Below are 19,526 nucleotides of genomic sequence, written 5' to 3'. Positions count from 1 at the left end.
CCAAATGGTTTCACTGATGGATTTTGCCAAATATTAAAAGAATAACAATAATTATCCACTATCTTTCCAGATAGTAGAAGAGGGAATACTTTCCAATTCATTTTATAAGTCCAGAATTACCCTGATGTCAACCACAGACAAAAGATAGTAGGTGCAAAAATCCTCAACAAAATATTAGAAAATGGAATTCCGCAACATACAAAAGTAATAATACACCATGACCAAGGGAGGTTTATCTCAGGAATGCAAGAATTGATCATATTAACAATCTAAAGAATGAAAACCATGTAATCATATTAATAAATGCAGAAAAGTAAATGAGAACTTCCTCAATTTGAGAAAGGCCATCCACGAAAATATATACAACTCATATAATATTTAATAATAAAAGACTGCATGCTTTTCTCTTGAGATTGGGAGCAAGACAAGGCTGTCTACTCTTACTATTTCCATTCAACATAATACTGGCAATCTTAGCCAGTGTTATAATGCAAGAAAAAGAAAAACAATATGGATTGGAAAGAAAGAAAGAAAATTGTCTCTATTCACAGAAGACATGATTATATACCCAAAGAATCTCAGAGAAGCTACAGAAATACTCTTAGAACCAATTAGTGAGGTTAGCAAACTCATCAGATACAAAGTCAACCTATAAATGACAATCACACTGCTATAAACAAGCAATGATCAACTGAAACAAATCCAAAAAATAATAATAAGGCTGGGTGTGGTGGCTCGCGCCTGTAATCCCAACACTTTGGGAAGCTGAGGTGTGTGGGTCGCTTGAGCACAGGAGTTCAAGGTTGCAGTGAGTTCTGATCATGTCACTTCACTCTAGCCTGGCCCATAGAGCAAGACCCTATCTCTAATAATAGTAATAATATTTACAATAGCTCCAAATAGTGAAATACTTGGATATAAATCTAACAAAACATGGACAAGATCAGTATGCTGAAACCTATAAAACCCTAATAAAAAAATTGAAGAAGACCTAAATAACGGGAGAGACATGCCCTGTTCAGGGATAAGACTCAGAATAGTAAAGATGTCAATTATCTCCAAATCGTTTTACAGATTTAAAGCAATTTCAGGCTGAAGCATGGTGGCTCATTCCTGTAATCCCAGAGCTTTGAGAAGTTGAGGCAGGAATACCACCATGAGTCTGAGACCAGCCTGGGCAACATAACAAGCCTTTGTCTCTGGAAAGCAAAAAATCCCAAAAAACCAACCAACCAACCAAACAGACAAAAAGGGCATGGTGGCACACATCTGCAGTTTCAGCCCAGCTACTTGGGAGACTGAGGCAGGAGGGTTGCTTGAGCCTGGGAGGTAGAGGCAGCAATGAGCCATGATCGCGCCACTGCACTCCAACCTGCGCGACAGAGCAGATCCTGTCTCAAAAACAAACAAACAAAAACAAAAACAAAAACAAAAAAAGCGATTCCAGTTAAAAATTGTACCTGCATTTCTTTTGTAGATATTGTCAACCTGATTTGAAAATTTATATGGAGGGTCAAATGAATTAAAATAGCCAAAACAACTTTGAAAAAGAGCAAAGTTAGAGAAATCACACTACCCAAATTTAAGTCTAATGTATAGTGACAGCAGATCAGTGGTTTCCTGGGGACAGAGGACAGGCAGGCAGAGGGGCTGAAGGCAAGGATTATGACGGGACAAGAAAAGTTTTGGGGTAGTGGATAGATTCATTATCTTATTTGTGGTGTTGGTTTCATGAATGTATATATGTGACAAATTTTTCAAATTGTACACTTTAAATATGTAGAGGCCAATTATAACTCAATACTGTAAAGCTATTTTTAAAATAAGTATTCTTTCCAAAGAGACATATTATTTTTACATCCAGTAGGTGGCAGCTGTAACCAAGGATTTTGACAGTATGTTTGAGTCTTATCCTCCAGCTGCATTTTAGTTTGTAAAGTAACATATAGGAAGTGTAATATCTAAGTAGGTTAGTTAGCACTGTGGCATATTTTATAAGATTATGATGAAAATATGATGAAAATAAAAAGGAACATAATAGGTCATTACCAGGTTACTATTTATTGTTCCTTGAAGCTTTAATATAGTTAAGCATGAAATGCAGAATCAAGAAGAGATATGTATCCACCCACCCCGGCAATTTACAAAGAATCAAGAGACTGACTGACAGTTGAACGATTCTATGTCCTTCTATAGTACCTTTTACAGAAAGTGTGTTATCAGAACCACCTGTCGCTCCTTGTTAAAAAATGCTCTACCTTTTAAAAGTTGTAAATTAAAATTTAGCCCTGTTAATAAGATCATTGCCTCATTTTTCTTTCTAACTAGATTGAAATTTTAGCCCCAGAATTCTCTAGTTGTCTTCAGAGCTCCCTCTGGCAGGAAAGACCTGTCCTCATCCTGCATAGGAGTAGGGAGCAATTCCTTTGACCCCCAGACCAGTTATCTGTTGAAAAAGAAAAGAGGAAAACTCAGACAAAAGGTAATTCACAAGTATTCTTCAAAAGAATTTTTATGATTTGTAATAATATACTTAGCCACCTATTATCCTTGTTTTATTTCCTATCATAAAAGGGAATTACCTGACTGGGTATTTATGGTCCGACTCAATTATTCATATAGTTTACAATTCAACTAGCAATCATTTATGACTAACTTGGATTTAAAACTGAATTAGTTTTATCATGTGCCACCCGCTAAGAAAGAGGTTTCGACATTATGTATTTATTTTCAGCTCAAAAGCTCTATGATCTTTATCAGTTTTTATCCTGCTGCCAAAAGATGTTAAAAATCGGAAAAATCCTTGAGACAGCAAAACAATCGACCTTCTAGGCATGTTGCAAATACTGGTTTGAAGGATTTCAAATATTGGTTTGAAACATTCTACTGATTTGAAAAATTTCAATAAACATGAAGAAAAAAATCAAAGTAATGTACAAAGTAGGGTAAACACATCATCTTGGGTTTCAGATAAGTTACTTTCTGGAAAATCAAAATAAGGCAGGGTATGGTGGCTCATGCCTCTAATCCTAACACTTTGGGAGACAAGGCAGGCGGAATGCCTGAACTCAGGAGATTGAGACCAGCCTGGGCAACATGGTAAAATCTCGTCTCCACTAAAACACAAAAAATTAGCTGGGCATGGCGGCATGCACCTGTAGTGCCAGCTACTCGGGAGGCTGAGGTAGGAGAATCGCTTGAACCCAGGAGGTGGAGGTTGCAGTGAGCGGAGATTGCACCATTGCATTCCAGCCTGGGCGACAGAGCAAGACTCCATCTCAAAAAAAAAAAAAAAATGTTTTTCAGTCTAGCATGATGAGCTTACCATGCCAAATAGGATAATGCTTTGGAAGCATGCAAAAGTACCAGTCAGTTACTTGCGGGGGACCCCCCATCCCACCCCCAAAATAAAAGAAATAGCCGTATCACCTTGAAAATTCCACCAGCTTCAGGTTGCCTCAAAAGACCCTCGGGGTCCATTCCATCCCGGGCGCAGGTCACATACATTTCAGAGTAATCCTTCCCTCCAAAGCAGCATGAAGTTGTTTTATCAACAGGCAACTTCACAGTTTGAAGTCTTTTCCCTAGACCACCAAATATTTAATTTAAAGTTTAATTTGTAGCAATTTCCAATCCGTGTATCATTTCTGGGCCCTTTGCAGAGTAATAGGCAAGATCTAAGAAGACTGTGGAGGTCAGGATTCATCGATGCATTTTATATTTAATCTACTTGCCCTGACGATTTATTTTGAGCAAAAAGATGCACCTCTACAGGAAAAGAAATTCTGACTGTACCTTTTGGGCTATATCTCTGCCTAGCCATGACAACAAGGATTTTTCATTTTGCTGCAGGCCTACCTGTCACAGGATCTAAACGAATCACTCTTCCTCCATTGTAACAGGCCACCCAGAGCTTCCCCTCAGCATCAATACACATTCCATCTGGGATTTGTTCTTCTTTTTCCAGCTTGTAAACACTTCTGCGGTTGGCTGTGGTTAAAAGACAAAAACAAAAACAGAACCACAACAAACAAGAGGCCACTAAATACTGAGAATCAAACAGGCAGCTCTCAAGCTGGTTATAAATACTGATCACTTTGGCTTATCCAGTGTCTGGCATGTGAACAAAGGATTTTTACCACATGATTGGGATGGATTCATTGTCTTCTGTTTGGGGACAGGCATATCTGTTTAAGCTTTCAGAGGGAGAGAGAAAAAAGAAAGCAGAATTCTTACAAAAGTACCAATAATAGTTCTTTTTGAAGCTGACCTGAACTGGGGCCCTGCATATCTCTGTCAAGTTCATGTCAGCTTGTGGTTAGACCTTTGCTGTTTCAGTTACAAAAATGCCTACTTTGATCAACTCTGAGATCCGCAAGGCAACTTAATGGTACCACGTGAAGAGTTCATGAACAGAAACTAGCAAGTTCTTTTTTTGCCTGACTGAGCGCTTCAAAATCAAGACCAAATATTAGAAGAGCCTGTTTCTGGAAGGAGGGGCACTCAGAAACCAACTAGGTGGCCTTAAGGGGGATAACCACAGTACACAAAAACAAATATAAAAATTAAGAAGAACTTTATGCTACAAAGTCCAGGTCACTGCAGTCATCAGATTAAGGTATAATGGAAAAATGTTAAAACCACATATAATGAAAATGGGTAAAAACGGTCATAAAAAGAGAGCACTACATGTTTCTTTCTTTTGACTTTTTTGAGATGGAGTCTTGCTCTCTAGCCAGGCTGGAGCGCAGTGGCGTGATCTTGGCTCACTGCAACCTCCGCCTCCCAGGTTCAAGTGATTCTCCTGCCTCAGACTCCCCAGCTCTACATATTTCAAAGGAAAACATCTGCACCAGAATAGTTTGCCTCTGATTAAATCTGCATGCAGAGTTCTGGGGATATTTTTCCCAAGTCATTTTTATTATTAGTTTTGCTCTTTTGTTTCATAAAAGGTTTGGCACCTTTCATGAAACAGTTTCAAGGACCCTATTCTAGGTTCTGAATAATTCCTTTCCTCCAGGTTTCCAACTATCGCTCCTTTCAAGCGTATTGATGGAGTTGGACAACGTGCAAATACTTTTTTTCTTGCCTCTCCATTTTGAAAGGTGGGTAATTAGCTTCTGAGTACTTGCCTATGGTTAACTTAAGTACAAACAAGAAATAGCAATCAAAAACCTCAAGTTTTCTGCTCTTTTGCCCCAATATTCTGTTACGTATTATCTGCCTTTAGGCACCTCCTGGGAGAACAGGATCCCTTTTGAACTGAGCCTCTTTCTGCTGATGATGGCAAGGAAGAGGATTGAGACTCTATCCATATTTTTATTAATTATTTTTTATTAGCTCTCCTGGATCTATTCATATTATGCCAAACTCTTGCCATATTTAAATATGTTGAGGGTCATGATTTGACTGGCAGCACACTCAAGTCTGTGCTATCATTACTATATTGCAATAATAGCATCACAAAACTCTCCATATAAGTAACGACCTCTTCACATGGGGCAAGGGAGAGGCGCCTTACTAGTCACAAACAGATGAAGACAATAGTGGCAGCACTGACACAAACAGTGAAAAATACATACAGATCTGTCCTGTTTGCAGGTCATAGTCAAAGGCATCCACGGAGTAGGACAGGCTGTCGATGTAATAGAAGATTTTGTGATCTAGCGACCAATCCAAACCATTGGAGATGTCCACCTGGTCAAAGTACTTTTTCACGTGGTGGTCAGGAAAGAGGGAGTACAGGGCCCCTTGATGTCGCTCAAGAACTGCTGGAGCTGTCTCCTCGGCCATGGTGCCTATAAAAACCAAAGAACTCTGAGCTCTGCCCCACAGCATCTCGCCCCATACACGACACCATCCTTTCTCACCAGGGACCCTTTCCAGTGATTAAATCAAAGGAAATCACTATACAGTCGGGCACAGTGGCTCACGCCTGTAATCCCAGCACTTAGGGAGGCCAAGGTGGGCGGATCACGAGGTCAGGAGTTCGAGACCAGCCTGGCCAACATGGTGAAACCCCGTCTCTACTAAAAATACAAAAATTAGCTGGGCGTGGTGGCGTGCACCCGTAATCCCAGCTACTCAGGAGGTTGAGGCAGGAGAATTGCTTGCACCTGGGAGGCAGAGGTCGTGGTGAGCCAGGATCGCGCCACTGCACTGTAGCCTGGGTGACAGAGTAAAACTCCATCTCAAAAAAAAAAAAAGAAAAAGAAAAAAGAAAAGAAAACAAGGAAATCACTACACAATTTCAATCTGGGCCCTATATATATATTTTTAAATGACAATTACCTTGCATATAATGCAAATTAAACTGTGCTCAGAGGTTCTGGTTCAAGATAACAAGGAGTAAACATGCACAAACCTCATTTTTTCCCACTGGGCACACTGTAAAACCTGGATAAGGCCGGGCGCAGTGGTTCATGCCTGTAATCCCAGCACTATGGGAGGCCGAGGCTGGCAGATCGCGAGGTCAGGAGATCCAGACCATCCTAGCCAACATGGTGAAACCCCGTCTCTGCTAAAAATACAAAAAGTTAGCCGGACGTAGTGGCATGCACCTGTAGTCCCAGCTACTCGGGAGGCTGAGGCAGAAGAATCACTTGAACCTGGGAGTTGGAGGTTGCAGTGAGCCCAGATCGTGCCACTGCACTCCAGCCTGGGCCACAGAGCGAGACTCTGCCTCAAAACAAACAAAAACCCTGGATGAAATGCATGGCACAGCCATCTTAGAACTCCGAAAAGCAAATATTAGCAGGCAGCTCAGGGAAGAACAGCAGAATTGGAAGTACCACCAAACAGATGGTGAGCTCTTCATTTTCTTCTCTGCTATCTCTCAGCCTGAAGTCAATGCAGCCTGCAATCTGGAAGTGTGCACTGTGGTGCAGACAGAGATCCAAGAGAAACCCTCTAGATCTGGCTGAAGGAGCAGGAAAGGAAACTCCTGAAGCTCAGAGAGAGTGGAGAAAATCCCTAGGTTATTTCCCACTCCCTTTTCTCCATTTTCTCACGCACCAGTCCCCAGACAATTCTGCAGCAGGGATAGCAACGGCAGAGAGCACGGCCAGCAGCAGGAAACTGTAGGAATGCCAACTCCAAGGGAAGGAGACATTCCTCTCCATTGGGTGAAGCTGCAGTCCCCGAAGGGCAATGCCAAATACTGTTGCCTTTTTTTTTTTTTTTTTTTAAAGACAGGGTCTCCATCTATTGCCCAGGCTGGAGCGCAGTGGCGTGATCTCAGCTCACTGCAACCTCCACCACCCAGGTTCAAGCAATTCTCCTGCCTCAGCCTCCCGAGTTGTTGGGACTACAGGTTCACGCCACCACAGCAGGCTAGTTCTTGTATTTTTAGTAGAGATGGGGTTTTGCCATGTTGGCCAGGCTGGTCTTGGACTCCTAGACTCGCTCTGGTTGCCCAGGCTGGAGTGCAGTGATGCGATCTTGGCTCACTGCAGTCTCCACCTCCCAGGCTCAGGTGATTCTCCCACCTCAGCCTCTCGAGTAGCTCAAGCACTCAAGCAATCCACCTGCTTCGGCCTTCAAAGTGCTGGGGTCACAGGCATGCCAAGCCTCCTCCTCCTCCTTCTCTGTCTCCTTCTCTTTCTCCTTCTCTTTCTTTTTTTAGCAGAGTCTTGTTCTGTTGCCCAGGCTGGAGTGCAGTGGCATGATCACAGCTCACTGCAGACTCAACCTCCCGGACTCAAGCACTCTAGCTAAGTATATGTTATATTGTATATACTTAGGTTATATATTATATAACATATTATATAATACTATATTATAATATATAAATATTATATACTATTATTTACATATTATTATATATATATTAGTATTATTACTATAGAATACTATAGTAATCCCTAATAGGTCAACTCACAATGACATCTACAATTTTAAGAGGTCTCCTGATGACCCCAGAGACTCCATGCTAAGAATGCATCTTTATTTTTGTCTCACAAAGTGCCTCAGAACTGTAAACTTAAAAAAAATATGGAGTGCTTCATGCATTTGCGTGTGATCCTTGTGCAGAGCCCATGCTAATCTCCGTATTGTTCCAGTTTTAGTAGCTATGCTGCTGAAGCGAGCACAAAACTGTCAACTTCTAGTCAGAAGGGAGAGAGAAAATCAATTTCACCAGGAGGTGAATTATCCAATCTCGTATCTTTATCCTGCAGAAATTACTGGCAGGCCAGGCGCGGCGGCTCACACCTATGATCCCAGCACTTTGGGAGGCTGAGGTGGGTGGATCACCTGAGGTCAGGAGTTTGAGACCAGCCTGGCCAACATGGTGAAAACCCGTCTCTACTAAAAATACAAAAATTAGCCTGGTGTAGTGGCATGTGCCTGTAGTTCCAGCTACTCAGGAGGCTGAGGCAGGAGAATTGCTTGAACCCGGGAGGCGGAGTTTGCAGTGAGCCGAGATCGTGTCACTACATGCCAGGCTGGGTGACAGTGTGAGACTTGGTCTCAAAAAAAAAAAAAAAAAAATCACTGTCAGAAGGACTTCCAACAGATTCTTGTCTTTAATCTTTCAACCTGTCTGGGACCATATCTGTAGTTGTATAAAGTCCAGGAAGATGGGATGCAGTCTGTAGTCAGTTGCTCTGAGCCCTGCTGCACTCCACGTTGAAAGTGCATAGGCCCAGCACAGCAGGGCCAACAATGTGAGGCAGCAATGTGGGGAGGTGGGAATAGCAGAGATGGAGAATCAACTTTGGCTAACTTAGAGGGTTATCATGATGAGAAATATATGTAAAATTCATTATCTAATTAAAAACTGTAGATACAATTATTATTATTTTTGAGATGGAGTTTCCTTCTGTTGCCCAGGCTGGAGTGCAGTGGTGCGATCTCGGCTCACTGAAACCTCCGCCTCCTGGGTTCAAGCGATACTACTGCCTCAGTCTCCCGAGTAGCTGGGACTATAGGTGTGACCACCACACCTGGCTATTTTTTTTTTTTTTGTATTTTTAGTAGAGACGGGGTTTCACCATGCTGGCCAGGATGGTCTTGACCTCCTGACCTCGTGATCCCCCCGCCTCGGCCTCCCAAAGTGCTGGGATTACAAGTGCGAGCCACCGCGCCCAGCCCATAAAATTCTTTTAAAGCTGCATATAAGTCATTCTGCAACCATCTTAGTAAAGATTGGTTCAAGAAAGAATCATCAATGAATGTAAAACCTAAGGGAGAAATTTTGATGAGGACCAGGGTGTTTGCATGGACTTAAAATATCTCCTTATGTTGTAGCCAGACTCCAAGATACCCCCTAATGATTCCTACCTTTCAGTACTCTCACCCTTGGATAGTTCCCTCTGTCACTTTCTGACCAAGCATATGGCAGAAGTGATGGTATGTCACTTCTGAGATTGGTTAAAGACTGTAGCTTCCATCTTGAATCTTGGGTGCAGGTGTGTTTCTCTCTCTCTCTCTCTCTCTCTCTCTCTCTCTCTCTCTCTCTTCTCTTACCACTGGTTCTAGGGGCAGCCATGTCCTGAGCAGCCCTATGGAGAGACCCAATGGCTAAGGAACTGAAGCCTCCTGCCAATCCCTATGTGAGTGAGCTTGGAAGTAGATCCTCCAGACCCATTCAGGGAATCCAGCCTTTTCCGAGGCTTCAGTCCCTGCAGAAAGCTTGACTACAGTCTTATGAGATGGCCTGAACTGAGTCCATCCAGCTAAGCTGCACCCAGATCCTTGACCTTCAAAAGCCATGTGAGATAATAAATATTTCTTATTTTAAGCCTCTAAGTTTCAGGGTAATTTGTCATATGGCAATAGATAACTAAGAACCCCCACAAATTGCTTATAAATTGCATTTAAAAATAGTTATCCAGTAGAGAAATCTGACAAGGCCTTAAGCTGGTGATCAAAATCACCAATGAGGGGACACATGCACATCGTGTTCCTCCAGATGGGTTACCCTGAGAACAGAACATTATCTGTGCGGTCTTCCAGTCAGGAATGTATAACATCAACTTGATCACAAGCAAACACCAGACAAATACTAAATAAGGAATGCCCTATTAAAAAACAGGGGAGTTGGGTAGGGCTGGCTGTATTCTTAAAAAATGGCAACATTATAAAAAACAAAGAAAGTCTATGAAAATGTTCCAGTTTTAAAAAAGATCAAAGAGATATGAAAATGAAATGCAATCCACAACCCTAGACTGGATCCTGTGCTAGAAGGAAAAATGCGAGAAAGGACATTTTTGCACAATTGACAAAATTGGGATACAGATAGTATATCAGATAAGATGACTGTATCAATGTTAAATTTTTCTTTTTGAGACAGAGTCCCACTCTGTCCCTCAGGCTGGAGTGAGTGGTACAATCTCAGCTCGCTGCAACCTCTGACTCCTGGGTTCAAGTGATTCTCCTACCTCAACCTCCAAAGCAGCTGGGATTACAGGTGCCCACCACCACACCCAGCTAATTGTTTTGTATTTTTAGTAGAGATGGAGTTTCACCATATTGGCCAGGCTGGTCTCGAACTCCTGACCTCAGGTGATCGGCCTGCCTCGGCCTCCAAAGTGCTGGGATTACAGGCATGAGCCACCAAGCCCAGTCTAAACTTCTTTAAGTTGATCACTCTAACTGTGGTCATGTAAGAATACGTCATCTTTCTTGGGAAATTCACACTGCAGCATTTTAGGGGTAAAGGCACATAGAATATATATAAGACCTACTCTCAAATGATTCTGGAGATAGACTGGGCGCAGCAGCTGACACCTGCAATCCCAGCACTTTGGGAGGCCAAGGCATGAGGATCACTTGAGCTCAGGAGTTCAAGACCAGCCTGGGCAACATAGTGAGATCTCATCTCTATTTATTGATTTAGTTTTTTTAAAAAAAGACTCTGGATATAAATATGTTTAGATATATACAGACAGCAAATGCTAAAGCAAATGGAACAAAATGTTAGCAATAGGCGAGACTGGGTAAAAGGTATACAAGTGTGGTTTGTACTGTTCTTACTTTTTCCTGTAAATTTGAAAATATCTCTGATTTAAACATTCACAACAAAACCTTTGTATTTTTTTAGTACTACGAGTTACTCAGGCAATAATAAAAGAAGAACCCAAGATTCATTATAAAGAACATTTTTGAGGTAGTGAGAAATTTATTTATTAATTTCATTCATTTTAGGTCTCACTCTGTCATCCAGGTTGGAGTGCAGTGGCATGATCTTGGCTCACTGCAGCCTCGACCTCCTGGGCTCAGATGATCCTCCCAACTCAGCCTCCTGAGTAGCTGGGACTACAGGTGCCCGCTACCACACCCCGCTAATTTTTTGTATTTTTGGTAGAGACGGGGTTTCATCATGTTGCCCAGGCTGGTCTCCAACTCCTGGGCTCAGGCAACCTGCCCGCCTTGGCCTCCCAAAGTGCTGGGATTACAGAAGTGAGCCACCACCCCGGCCAGTAGTGAGAACTTTGTATGTCAAAGTATTTCCTCCAAGGCTCAGTAAGTAGTTGTTAAGAGAAATCTTACCAGCAAAGTACCTCCCGGCGGGATCCACCTTCCCATCATTGAAGCGATTGTTTTTCTTGTCCTTATCCACTGTGGCCAGGACAATTACTGATTGTTCTTCCCAGTTCAAAGCACAGAACTTTGTTCCAATGGTGGCAACATAGCCTCCCGATTGGCGAAGAGCCACAGAACTGACTGGGGCATCTGTAGAGGCAAAACAGCAGTTAAAAGGCAGCACCAGTTTAGTGGCTGAGGCCACTGAGGTCACTGTGCTACTTGGCCTCTCGTGGAGTGGCAGCCCAGCTCTCGTGACAATGGGAGCGCTGTCTTCCTTCTGTTGAGTAGGGAAGGCTACGCAACCTAGTACATTTGTTGAGTATGAATTCTGTTTGCTGATCTGGATCTGGGTAGCAATAGATAGAAATGTGAATAAAACCCAATTCCTCTGGAAGCTCCCAGTCTAGTGGGAGAAGCCGAGAAGTGAAAGCACAGTGGCCATGATATGGGGCAGGTGCCACATCCGGTTCAGAGGAGGAGTTTCTAATCTAGAGGCACCAGGACAGTCATCACAGAGCGAGTGATGCTCTATTTTGCCAGGAAATGCTCCAGAAAATTCAGAGACACAAACTGAGTTTAGTTATAGGAGGTAGGTTTTGTGATATCTCTCTCCCTCTCAACTCCAGGATCCTTCCTTCCTTCCTTCCTTCCTCCTTCCCTCCCTCCCCTCCTCCTTCTCTTTCTTTCTTTCTTTTCTTTCTTTCTTCCTTTCTTCCTTCCTTCCTTCCTTCCTTCCTTCCTTCCTTCCTTCCTTCCTCCTTCCCTCCCTCCCCTCCTCCTTCTCTTTCTTTCTTTCTTTTCTTCCTTCCTTCCTTCCTTCCTTCCTTCCTTTCTTTCTTTCTTTCTTTCTTTCTTTCTTTCTTTCTTTCTTTCTTTCTTTCTTCTTTCTTTCTTTTTCTTTCTTTCTATCTCTCTCATGCTCTCTCTCTCTCTCTTCTTTATTTTTGAGACAGAGTTTTGCTCTTGTTGCCCAGGCTGGAGTGCAATGGCTCAATCTTGGCTCACTGCAACCTCTGCCTCCTGGGTTCAAGCAATTCTCCTGCCTCAGCCTTCCGAGTAGCTGGGATTACAGGCATGCGCCACCATGCCTGGCTAATTTTTTTTTTTTTTCAGTAGAAATGGGGTTTCACTATGTTGGCCAGGCTGGTTTCAAACTCTTGACCTCAAGTGATCCACCAGTCTTGGCCTCCCAAAGTGTTGGGATTATAGGCGTGAGCCACTGTGCCTGGGCCAGGATTTGTCTTTTCTAAGGGGCCCCATTTTATATGTATTTAATTGCAAATTGTTTCTCAGATCCTTTTTTGTAAGTAAGCATGGTAAACAATAATAGATAGAAATGTAGAGGCAGAGATAGTACAATACATCTCTTCATTACATTATTTTATGTTTTTAAATTTTAGGTTTTCTTTGTTTAATATTTTCCCCTGTATAAGAACACTTTTTTAAAAAAATTTTGAGACAGAGTCTTGCTGTGTTGCCCAGGTTGGAGTGCAGTGTCATAATCTCGACTCACTGCAACCTCCTCCTCCTGGGTCAAAGCAATTGTCCTGCCTCAGGTTCCTGAGTAGCTGGGACTATAGGCTGTGCCACCATGCCCAGCTAATTTCTGTGTTTTTAGTAGAGACAGGGTTTCGCCATGATGGTCAGGCTATTCTTGAACTCCTGGCCTCAAGTGATCCGCCCACCTCAGCCTCTCGAAGTGTTGAGATTACAGGCGTGAGGTACTGCACCTGGCCAGGAAAGGTTTTTTTGGTTTGTTTGTTTGTTTGTTTTTTTAAGTGGGAAGACTGATTGTTGTGGTGATCAGTCACAGGAAATAAATTTATCAGAATTGATTTTGAAAACATTTCCTAAGCACCCATTCAGTGTGAGATAATGGGAGCTTCAGGAGCCACCCTTGGCTCAAAGCCCTGCTCACACTTTGATTGGAGTCATCAAGGGTCCCAGGGAATGCGTAGGGCACTATTAGAAGGATGACAGTCTCGTCGGGGACCCCAACCTGCGGCCTGGGACTTCTCTTGGTAGCTCTCCAAGCTACTGCTGATACCACAGCCGTTTCCATGAGTCGGCGGGGTCCTTTCAGAGCACAGGTTGGCATGCGTGTCTGCTGCAAAAGAGACTAGAAAAGGCCAGGGGACCCCATTCCCACTCTACTCTCAGACGTCACAGTCACTTTACTACAGTCACACTTCCGGGTGAATTAAAAAGTTGCTCCCTTTCATTAAAAAAAAAAAAGGAAGTTTGAGGCTGGGCATGGTGGCTCATGCCTATAATCCCAGCACTTTGGGAGGCCAAGGCGGGAGGACTGCTTGACCCCAGGAGTTTAAGACCAGCCTGGGCAATATAGGGAGACCCTGTCTCTACAAAATAATAATAATAATAATAGCTAGGTGTGGTGGTATGTGCCTGCGGTTCCAGCTACTCAGGAGGCTAAGGTGGGAGGATCGCTTGAGCCTGAGAGATTGAGGCTACAGTGAGCCATGTTTGCATTATGGCACTCCAGCCTGGGTGACAGAGCCAGACCCTGTCTCACAAAAAAAAAAAAAAAAAAAAAAAAAAAAAAAAGAAAAGAAAAAGAAAAAAATTGAGGTTCCCAGTTCTGGGTTGACAGAGAGTGTCCCAAGGTTATAGGAATTCCTGATGTTTTTTCCCATGGGCTCAGTGTAAACAAGAAACTTCCTTCTCTATTGGTAATCACATCAAGCCTGTTCCCTTGGGCCATAGAAAGAGATAAATCCCTTCTTCAGAATTCACAGGGCCATAACTGCATCACATTCAAATTCCACTGTGAATCCTATTTTGTGCAGTGATCAAAGATAGCCTTGGTTTATATATCCAAAAGCTAGTTTTCACATTCAAAGATGAGAGACACCTGTTTTGTTTTGTTTTCTTGTTTAAATTAAGGTCTTAGCCTGACCCAAGGCAGATAACTGGGTCTTTAACTTTCCGTGGCTATCTGACGGTATTAAGGAAAGACAGGAACTATAGCATCCCTGCATCCAGACAAAACTGGGAATGGGCTTGGCGTGGTGGCTCACGCCTGTAATCCCAGCGCTTTCTTTGGGAGTCGAGGTGGGTGGGCAACATGGTGAAACCCCATCTGTACAAAAAATACAAACTAGTTGGACATAGTGGCACACACCTGTGGTCATAGTTACTAGGGAGGCTGAGGCAGGAGGATCCCTTGAGCCCCACGAGATCAAGGCTGCAGTGAGCCGTGATCACACCATGGCACTCCAGCCTGGAAAACACAGTGAGACCCTGTCTCGAAACAAAACAAAACAAAACAAAACCAAAAACTGGGAATGTTGCCCCTCATTTGAAGAGGAAGAGGAAAGTATTGACCATAATTAATATCTCTGGGTCAAAGTGGGAGGATATGGAGTGGGGACACAGGCAGCATGACAAGTGTATTTAGCGTGCTTGAACAAGAAGGGCACCATGGTGACTGTCCCTCCCCTGGGAAAATGTAGCTGACTGATCTCAGCCCAGCCTTCATCCTTACCCACGGTCACTCGCTGTACTTGCTTGGTGAGCGAATCCCACTGGCAAACCTTTTTTGCAGGAATGTCTACGAAGAGTAGAGAGTTGGACGCTTCCACCCACACTGGAGACTCACCACACCGGCAGTTCTCCGGCAAAACACACTCGATCTTAATGGAAGACATGGTCACGGAGGAGATCTATGGAAGGTAACAGAGGTGACTGAGAGGTCATCGCACAGAACAAATAGAGTAAAACACCTGGCTAAGAACTGGCAAGGCCGGATACACCTCCCCCAAATTAGACCAAGATATGAAATGTGACAGGGAGAGACACACGTAGGCAAAAGAAAAGAGCTGATAAGAGAGACCGTGACACATCTTCAACCAACTTACAGTGACGTGTTTCTCAAATGATCTTTTCAAAAGAAAACAAAAAAGCAACACTCTGACCTCCACTCGTTGGCGTTTGTGACCCTCAGAGAACTGGCTGTGGAAATAGTGCAAGGCCGCCCTTTATGTCAATATCCTGGGCCCCAGGGCAGGTCAGGGAGCTGGGCAGTTTGCTCATTGGTGGCCCCTCTGGGTGTCTGCAGGGCACCTTCTGCTCCCCACCTTCTGTTGATGCTGTTGGGCCCCTTCTCTGAGGGTACAGAGGCCAGGGCCCTCCACACTTGCATTTTCTGAGTTGCCGTATGTATGTATGTATGTACGTATGTATGTATGTATTTTTCTTCTCCGTGCGGTTGATTTTTATGAACTCCATTTTTAGGACTATGTTCACCAATGAGAACATGCTGAATTTGAATTAATATGTGTTTCCCAACGCAGATCATGGAAGGAGAGGAGAAAAGAACAGCATCTAACCACCCTGGCAGAAACTGACAGCCCCTCTGTGATTTCTTGCTTCCTAGGAAGACACTGGGCCAGTTTGGCAAGGAGTGTTGGACTCCACAGGAAAGGAACATTCTATGCTGGGACTTTAGGCCAGAGACCGTGACCGGTGAACTGGGAGAAGACAGAGAAAAATTATCTGAAAAGAAGAAAAAATCAGATAAGAATACCATGTGGGAGAGGAAAGACAGGCAATTTTCAAGAGCAATCTTTCTTTCTGCACCTCTGCCCTGAGTAGGTGGTTTTCAGGACACTGCCTGCATCTGTCAGGCACAGTGGCTCAGGCCTATAATCCCAGCTCTTTAGGAGGCTGAGGCAGGAAGATTGCTTGGGCCCCGGAGTCTGGGAGTGGTGTGGGCAACATAGTGAGACCTTGACTCTACAAAACGACCAAAAATTAGTTGGGGGTAGTGGCGCGTGCCTGTGGTCCTAGCTAGGACCACCTCGGGAGGCTGAGGTGGAAAGATAGTTTGAGTCGGGGAGTTGGAGGCTGCAGTGAGCTGTGACTGCCACTACACTCCAGCCTGGGCAACAGAGCAAGAACCTGTCTCTAAATAAATAAGTAAAAATTGCTTGCATCTTCATCCTTCTCCGAGGGTAGCTACCTGCCTTGAAGTAAGTGGTCCTACACATGGATGGGCAAATGAATCCAGGAGGAAAAAAAGAAATACAGCTGGGTGCAGTGGCTCACACCTGTAATCCCAGCACTTTGGGAGGCTGAGGCGGGAGGCTCATGTGAGGTCAAGAGTTAGATCAACATGGAGAAAACCCATCTCTACTAAAAATACAGAAAAATTAGCCGAGTGTGGTGGCGGGTGCCTTAATCCCAGCTACTCAGGAGGCTGAAGCAGGAGAATCCCTTGAACCCAGGAGATGGAGGTTGCAGTGAGCCGCGATAACGCCATTGCACTCCAGCCTGGGTGAGGAAGCCAGACTCTGTCTCAAAAAAAAAAAGAAAGAAAAAGAAAAAAGAAAAAATGTTTGATCTAATATTTCCTTCAATAAAGTACATTTTAAAAAAGAAACACAACCCAAACCGGTCCCAAATATGAACTGCCTGCATCTTGCAGCAGCATTTGGAATGTTTTCTGGCTATTAAAAATGGCCTGAGGCTGGCATGGCTCATGTGTGTAATTCCAGCACTTTGGAGGCTCAGGTGGGAGGATCATTGAGGTCAGGAGTTCGAGACCAGCCTGGGCAACATTGTGAAACCCCATTTCTACAAAAAATACAAAAAATTAATCGGGCTTAGTGGTTCGAGCCTGTGGTCCCAGGTACTTGGGAGGCTGAGGCAGGAAAATCGCTTGAACCTGGGAGGCAGAGGTTGCAGTGAGTCGAGATTGGGTCATGGCAGTCCAGCCTGGGCGACAGACTGAGACCTTGTCTAAAAAAAAAAAAAAAGCGGGGGGGGGGGGGGGGAGGTGGGGAAGTAGTGGTTCAGATTCCAAAGGCCTTCATCCTATCAGTCTTAGATAAGGCCCAAGATCAGAGGCACGACTTTTGCAATAGCGACTTTTAACCACATGCTCACTCGGGGAAGCCGGTGGGGAGAGGATGGGGGTGCCAAATGTTTCATTTAGGCCCGGCCCGGTGGCCACAAAGGGGCAGCTGGGCAGCAGGGAGTGGGGACGGGGCGTCAGGTGCCGGTGCTGCCCCGGGTTACCTGTGCCAGTGAGAGGCCTCCACAACAATCTGGTAGAGCCGCTGGGGCCTCGGGCGACAGCAATGGCGACAGCGACGGAGAGACCCTGGGAATCTGAAGGTTGAGCCTGCCTCGTCCCTGGCGCAGGCTTCGCAGAGGGCATACCAGCCAGCCTGGCGGAGCGGGACCGGGTCCCCGGGTGGGCACGGGGCAGTCGGTCTCTTGACTGCCCCCGATCGGGAGATCGGGACGAGCGGGTCTGGCTCTGTTGTCGCCGGGGCCTTTCCTTTCCAGGGAGGGGGCGGGGAGGCCAGCCTGGCCCAGGCACTCACCAGGCTGGAGACTTCTTGGCGGCTCGAAGGTCAGGCAGCGGGCCGAAGGGAGGGGAAACGCCGACCCGGACCAGAGGCTTGGCAGGGGGATGGCACGGCCCTGGGACCCCGCCCGGTACCCCTCCCTGTCCAGTCCCCCACGGCTGGAAGAATCCTGCAGAGCTGCCCTCAGCAGGCGCGGGGATGGTGGGTATAGGCTTACGGCTCAGTGAACCTAAACTTTGGAGTTTGGACCAATAGCTAACTTACCTCTTATTGCAACAAAAAAAAAGTTGTTAAATACCGAACAGAGACAGACTGGGATGGTTAAACCCAAATAGGTTAAAAAGGAAAGAACAAAGTTTCCCCTCGCCCCATCCTAATGGAGCAGACCCTGGTGGCTGAAGTCCAACTCTTGCAGAAACGTTTTTGGTGGGGGAAGAGGAAAGAATGCATTTCAGTTTCAAATTGTATGGAAAACACTTTCCTCAACAGCACTCAGCTCCTCATCCCCGTTTTCAGCCTAAATGTATTCCTGGTCCTGCAATCTGACCGTCCAGTCTTTCTCTAACTAACCCACATTAAAAAAAAATAGCCAGGGCCAGTGCAGTGGCTCAAGCCCATAATCCCAGCCCTTTGGGAGGCTGAGGTGGGTGGATCGCTTGAGCCCAGGAATTTGAGATGAGCCTGGTAACAAAGGAAGACTTCGTCTCTACTAAAAATTAAAACAAATCAAAACAAACAAACAAACAAAAAAACTGTAGTCCCAGCACTTTGGGAGGCTGAGGTGGGCAGATCACCTGAGGTCAGGAGTTCAAGACCAGCCTGACCAGCATGGTGAAACCTCGTCTCTACTAAAAATACAAAATTAGCTGGGCGTGGTGGCGCATGCCTGTAATCCCAGCTACTCAGGAGGCTGAGTCAGGAGAATCACTTGAATCCGGAAGACGGAGGTTGCAGTGAGCTGAAATTGCACCATTACATTCCACCTGCGCAACAAGGGCGAAACCCCTTCTCAAAAACAAAAAATTATCTGGGTGTGGTGGTGCGTGCCTGTAGTCCCAGCTACTCAGGAGGATGAGGCAGGAGGATCACTTGAGTCCACGATGTTGAAGCTGCAGTGAGCTGTGTTTCTGCCACTGCACTGCAGCTTTGGTGACGGAGTGGAACTCTGTCTCAAAAACAAACAAAAAGAACTCCCTTCCCTTTCTTTGCCTGCTTCCTCAGTGCTGATGTCTCCCTGACCTTATCTCGGCCCAGATGTTGCCCCCAGGATACAGGCCAGCAGCTCAACTGAGCTGTCCCAAACCAATCACATCATTTCCCACTAACCTCCTGAGCACTCTGTCTTGGGAAATGGGCTGGGTTTCAGCCCTGACACCTCATGAGCCTCCTCTTCGTCCCTAACTCAAGTCCAGTTAGTCACCAGGTCATAGAATTGTCCCTTTAATGTCCTATGTTGACACTGCCGTAATTCATTCAGGCCTTCCCCATTTCTGTCTTTTTTTTTTTTTCAGGCTGGAGTGCAACAGCGTGATCTTGGCTCACCGCAACCTCCGCCTCCCGGGTTCAAATGATTCTCCTGCCTTAGCCTCCTGAGTAGCTGGGTTTACAGGCATCTGCCACCATGCCTGGCTAATTTTGTATTTTTAGTATAGACAGGGTTTT

General features: G+C 44.8%; 1 protein-coding gene and 1 non-coding gene across 3 annotated transcripts; both read right to left on the bottom strand.

Annotated features, from left to right (window-relative positions):
* Positions 1-2,038: 2,038 nt before the first annotated feature.
* RGN (regucalcin) lies at positions 2,039-18,051 on the bottom strand. Of its 2 annotated transcripts, none has more exons than XM_017517788.2 (7): positions 17,880-18,051; positions 15,035-15,212; positions 11,494-11,676; positions 5,583-5,798; positions 3,859-3,990; positions 3,430-3,584; positions 2,039-2,446 (listed from the first exon to the last, which is right to left on the bottom strand). In XM_017517788.2, exons 2-7 carry the CDS (start codon positions 15,195-15,197, stop codon positions 2,396-2,398), a joined length of 900 nt encoding a protein of 299 aa, XP_017373277.1. In that variant the 5' UTR covers positions 15,198-15,212; positions 17,880-18,051; the 3' UTR covers positions 2,039-2,395. The 2 variants fall into 2 exon arrangements, with proteins under 2 accessions (XP_017373277.1, XP_017373275.1); XM_017517786.2 differs by having other exon boundaries at positions 17,569-18,050.
* LOC119469410 lies at positions 7,987-8,090 on the bottom strand. The gene has a single exon (XR_005198209.1). It is a non-coding gene; the product is annotated as a U6 spliceosomal RNA (small nuclear RNA).
* Positions 18,052-19,526: the final 1,475 nt, after the last annotated feature.

This window comes from Cebus imitator, unplaced genomic scaffold (genome assembly GCF_001604975.1).
Source record: "Cebus imitator isolate Cc_AM_T3 unplaced genomic scaffold, Cebus_imitator-1.0 Scaffold647, whole genome shotgun sequence".
Lineage (NCBI taxonomy): Eukaryota > Metazoa > Chordata > Mammalia > Primates > Cebidae > Cebus > Cebus imitator.
This window is presented reverse-complemented; position numbering and strand designations above follow the sequence as displayed.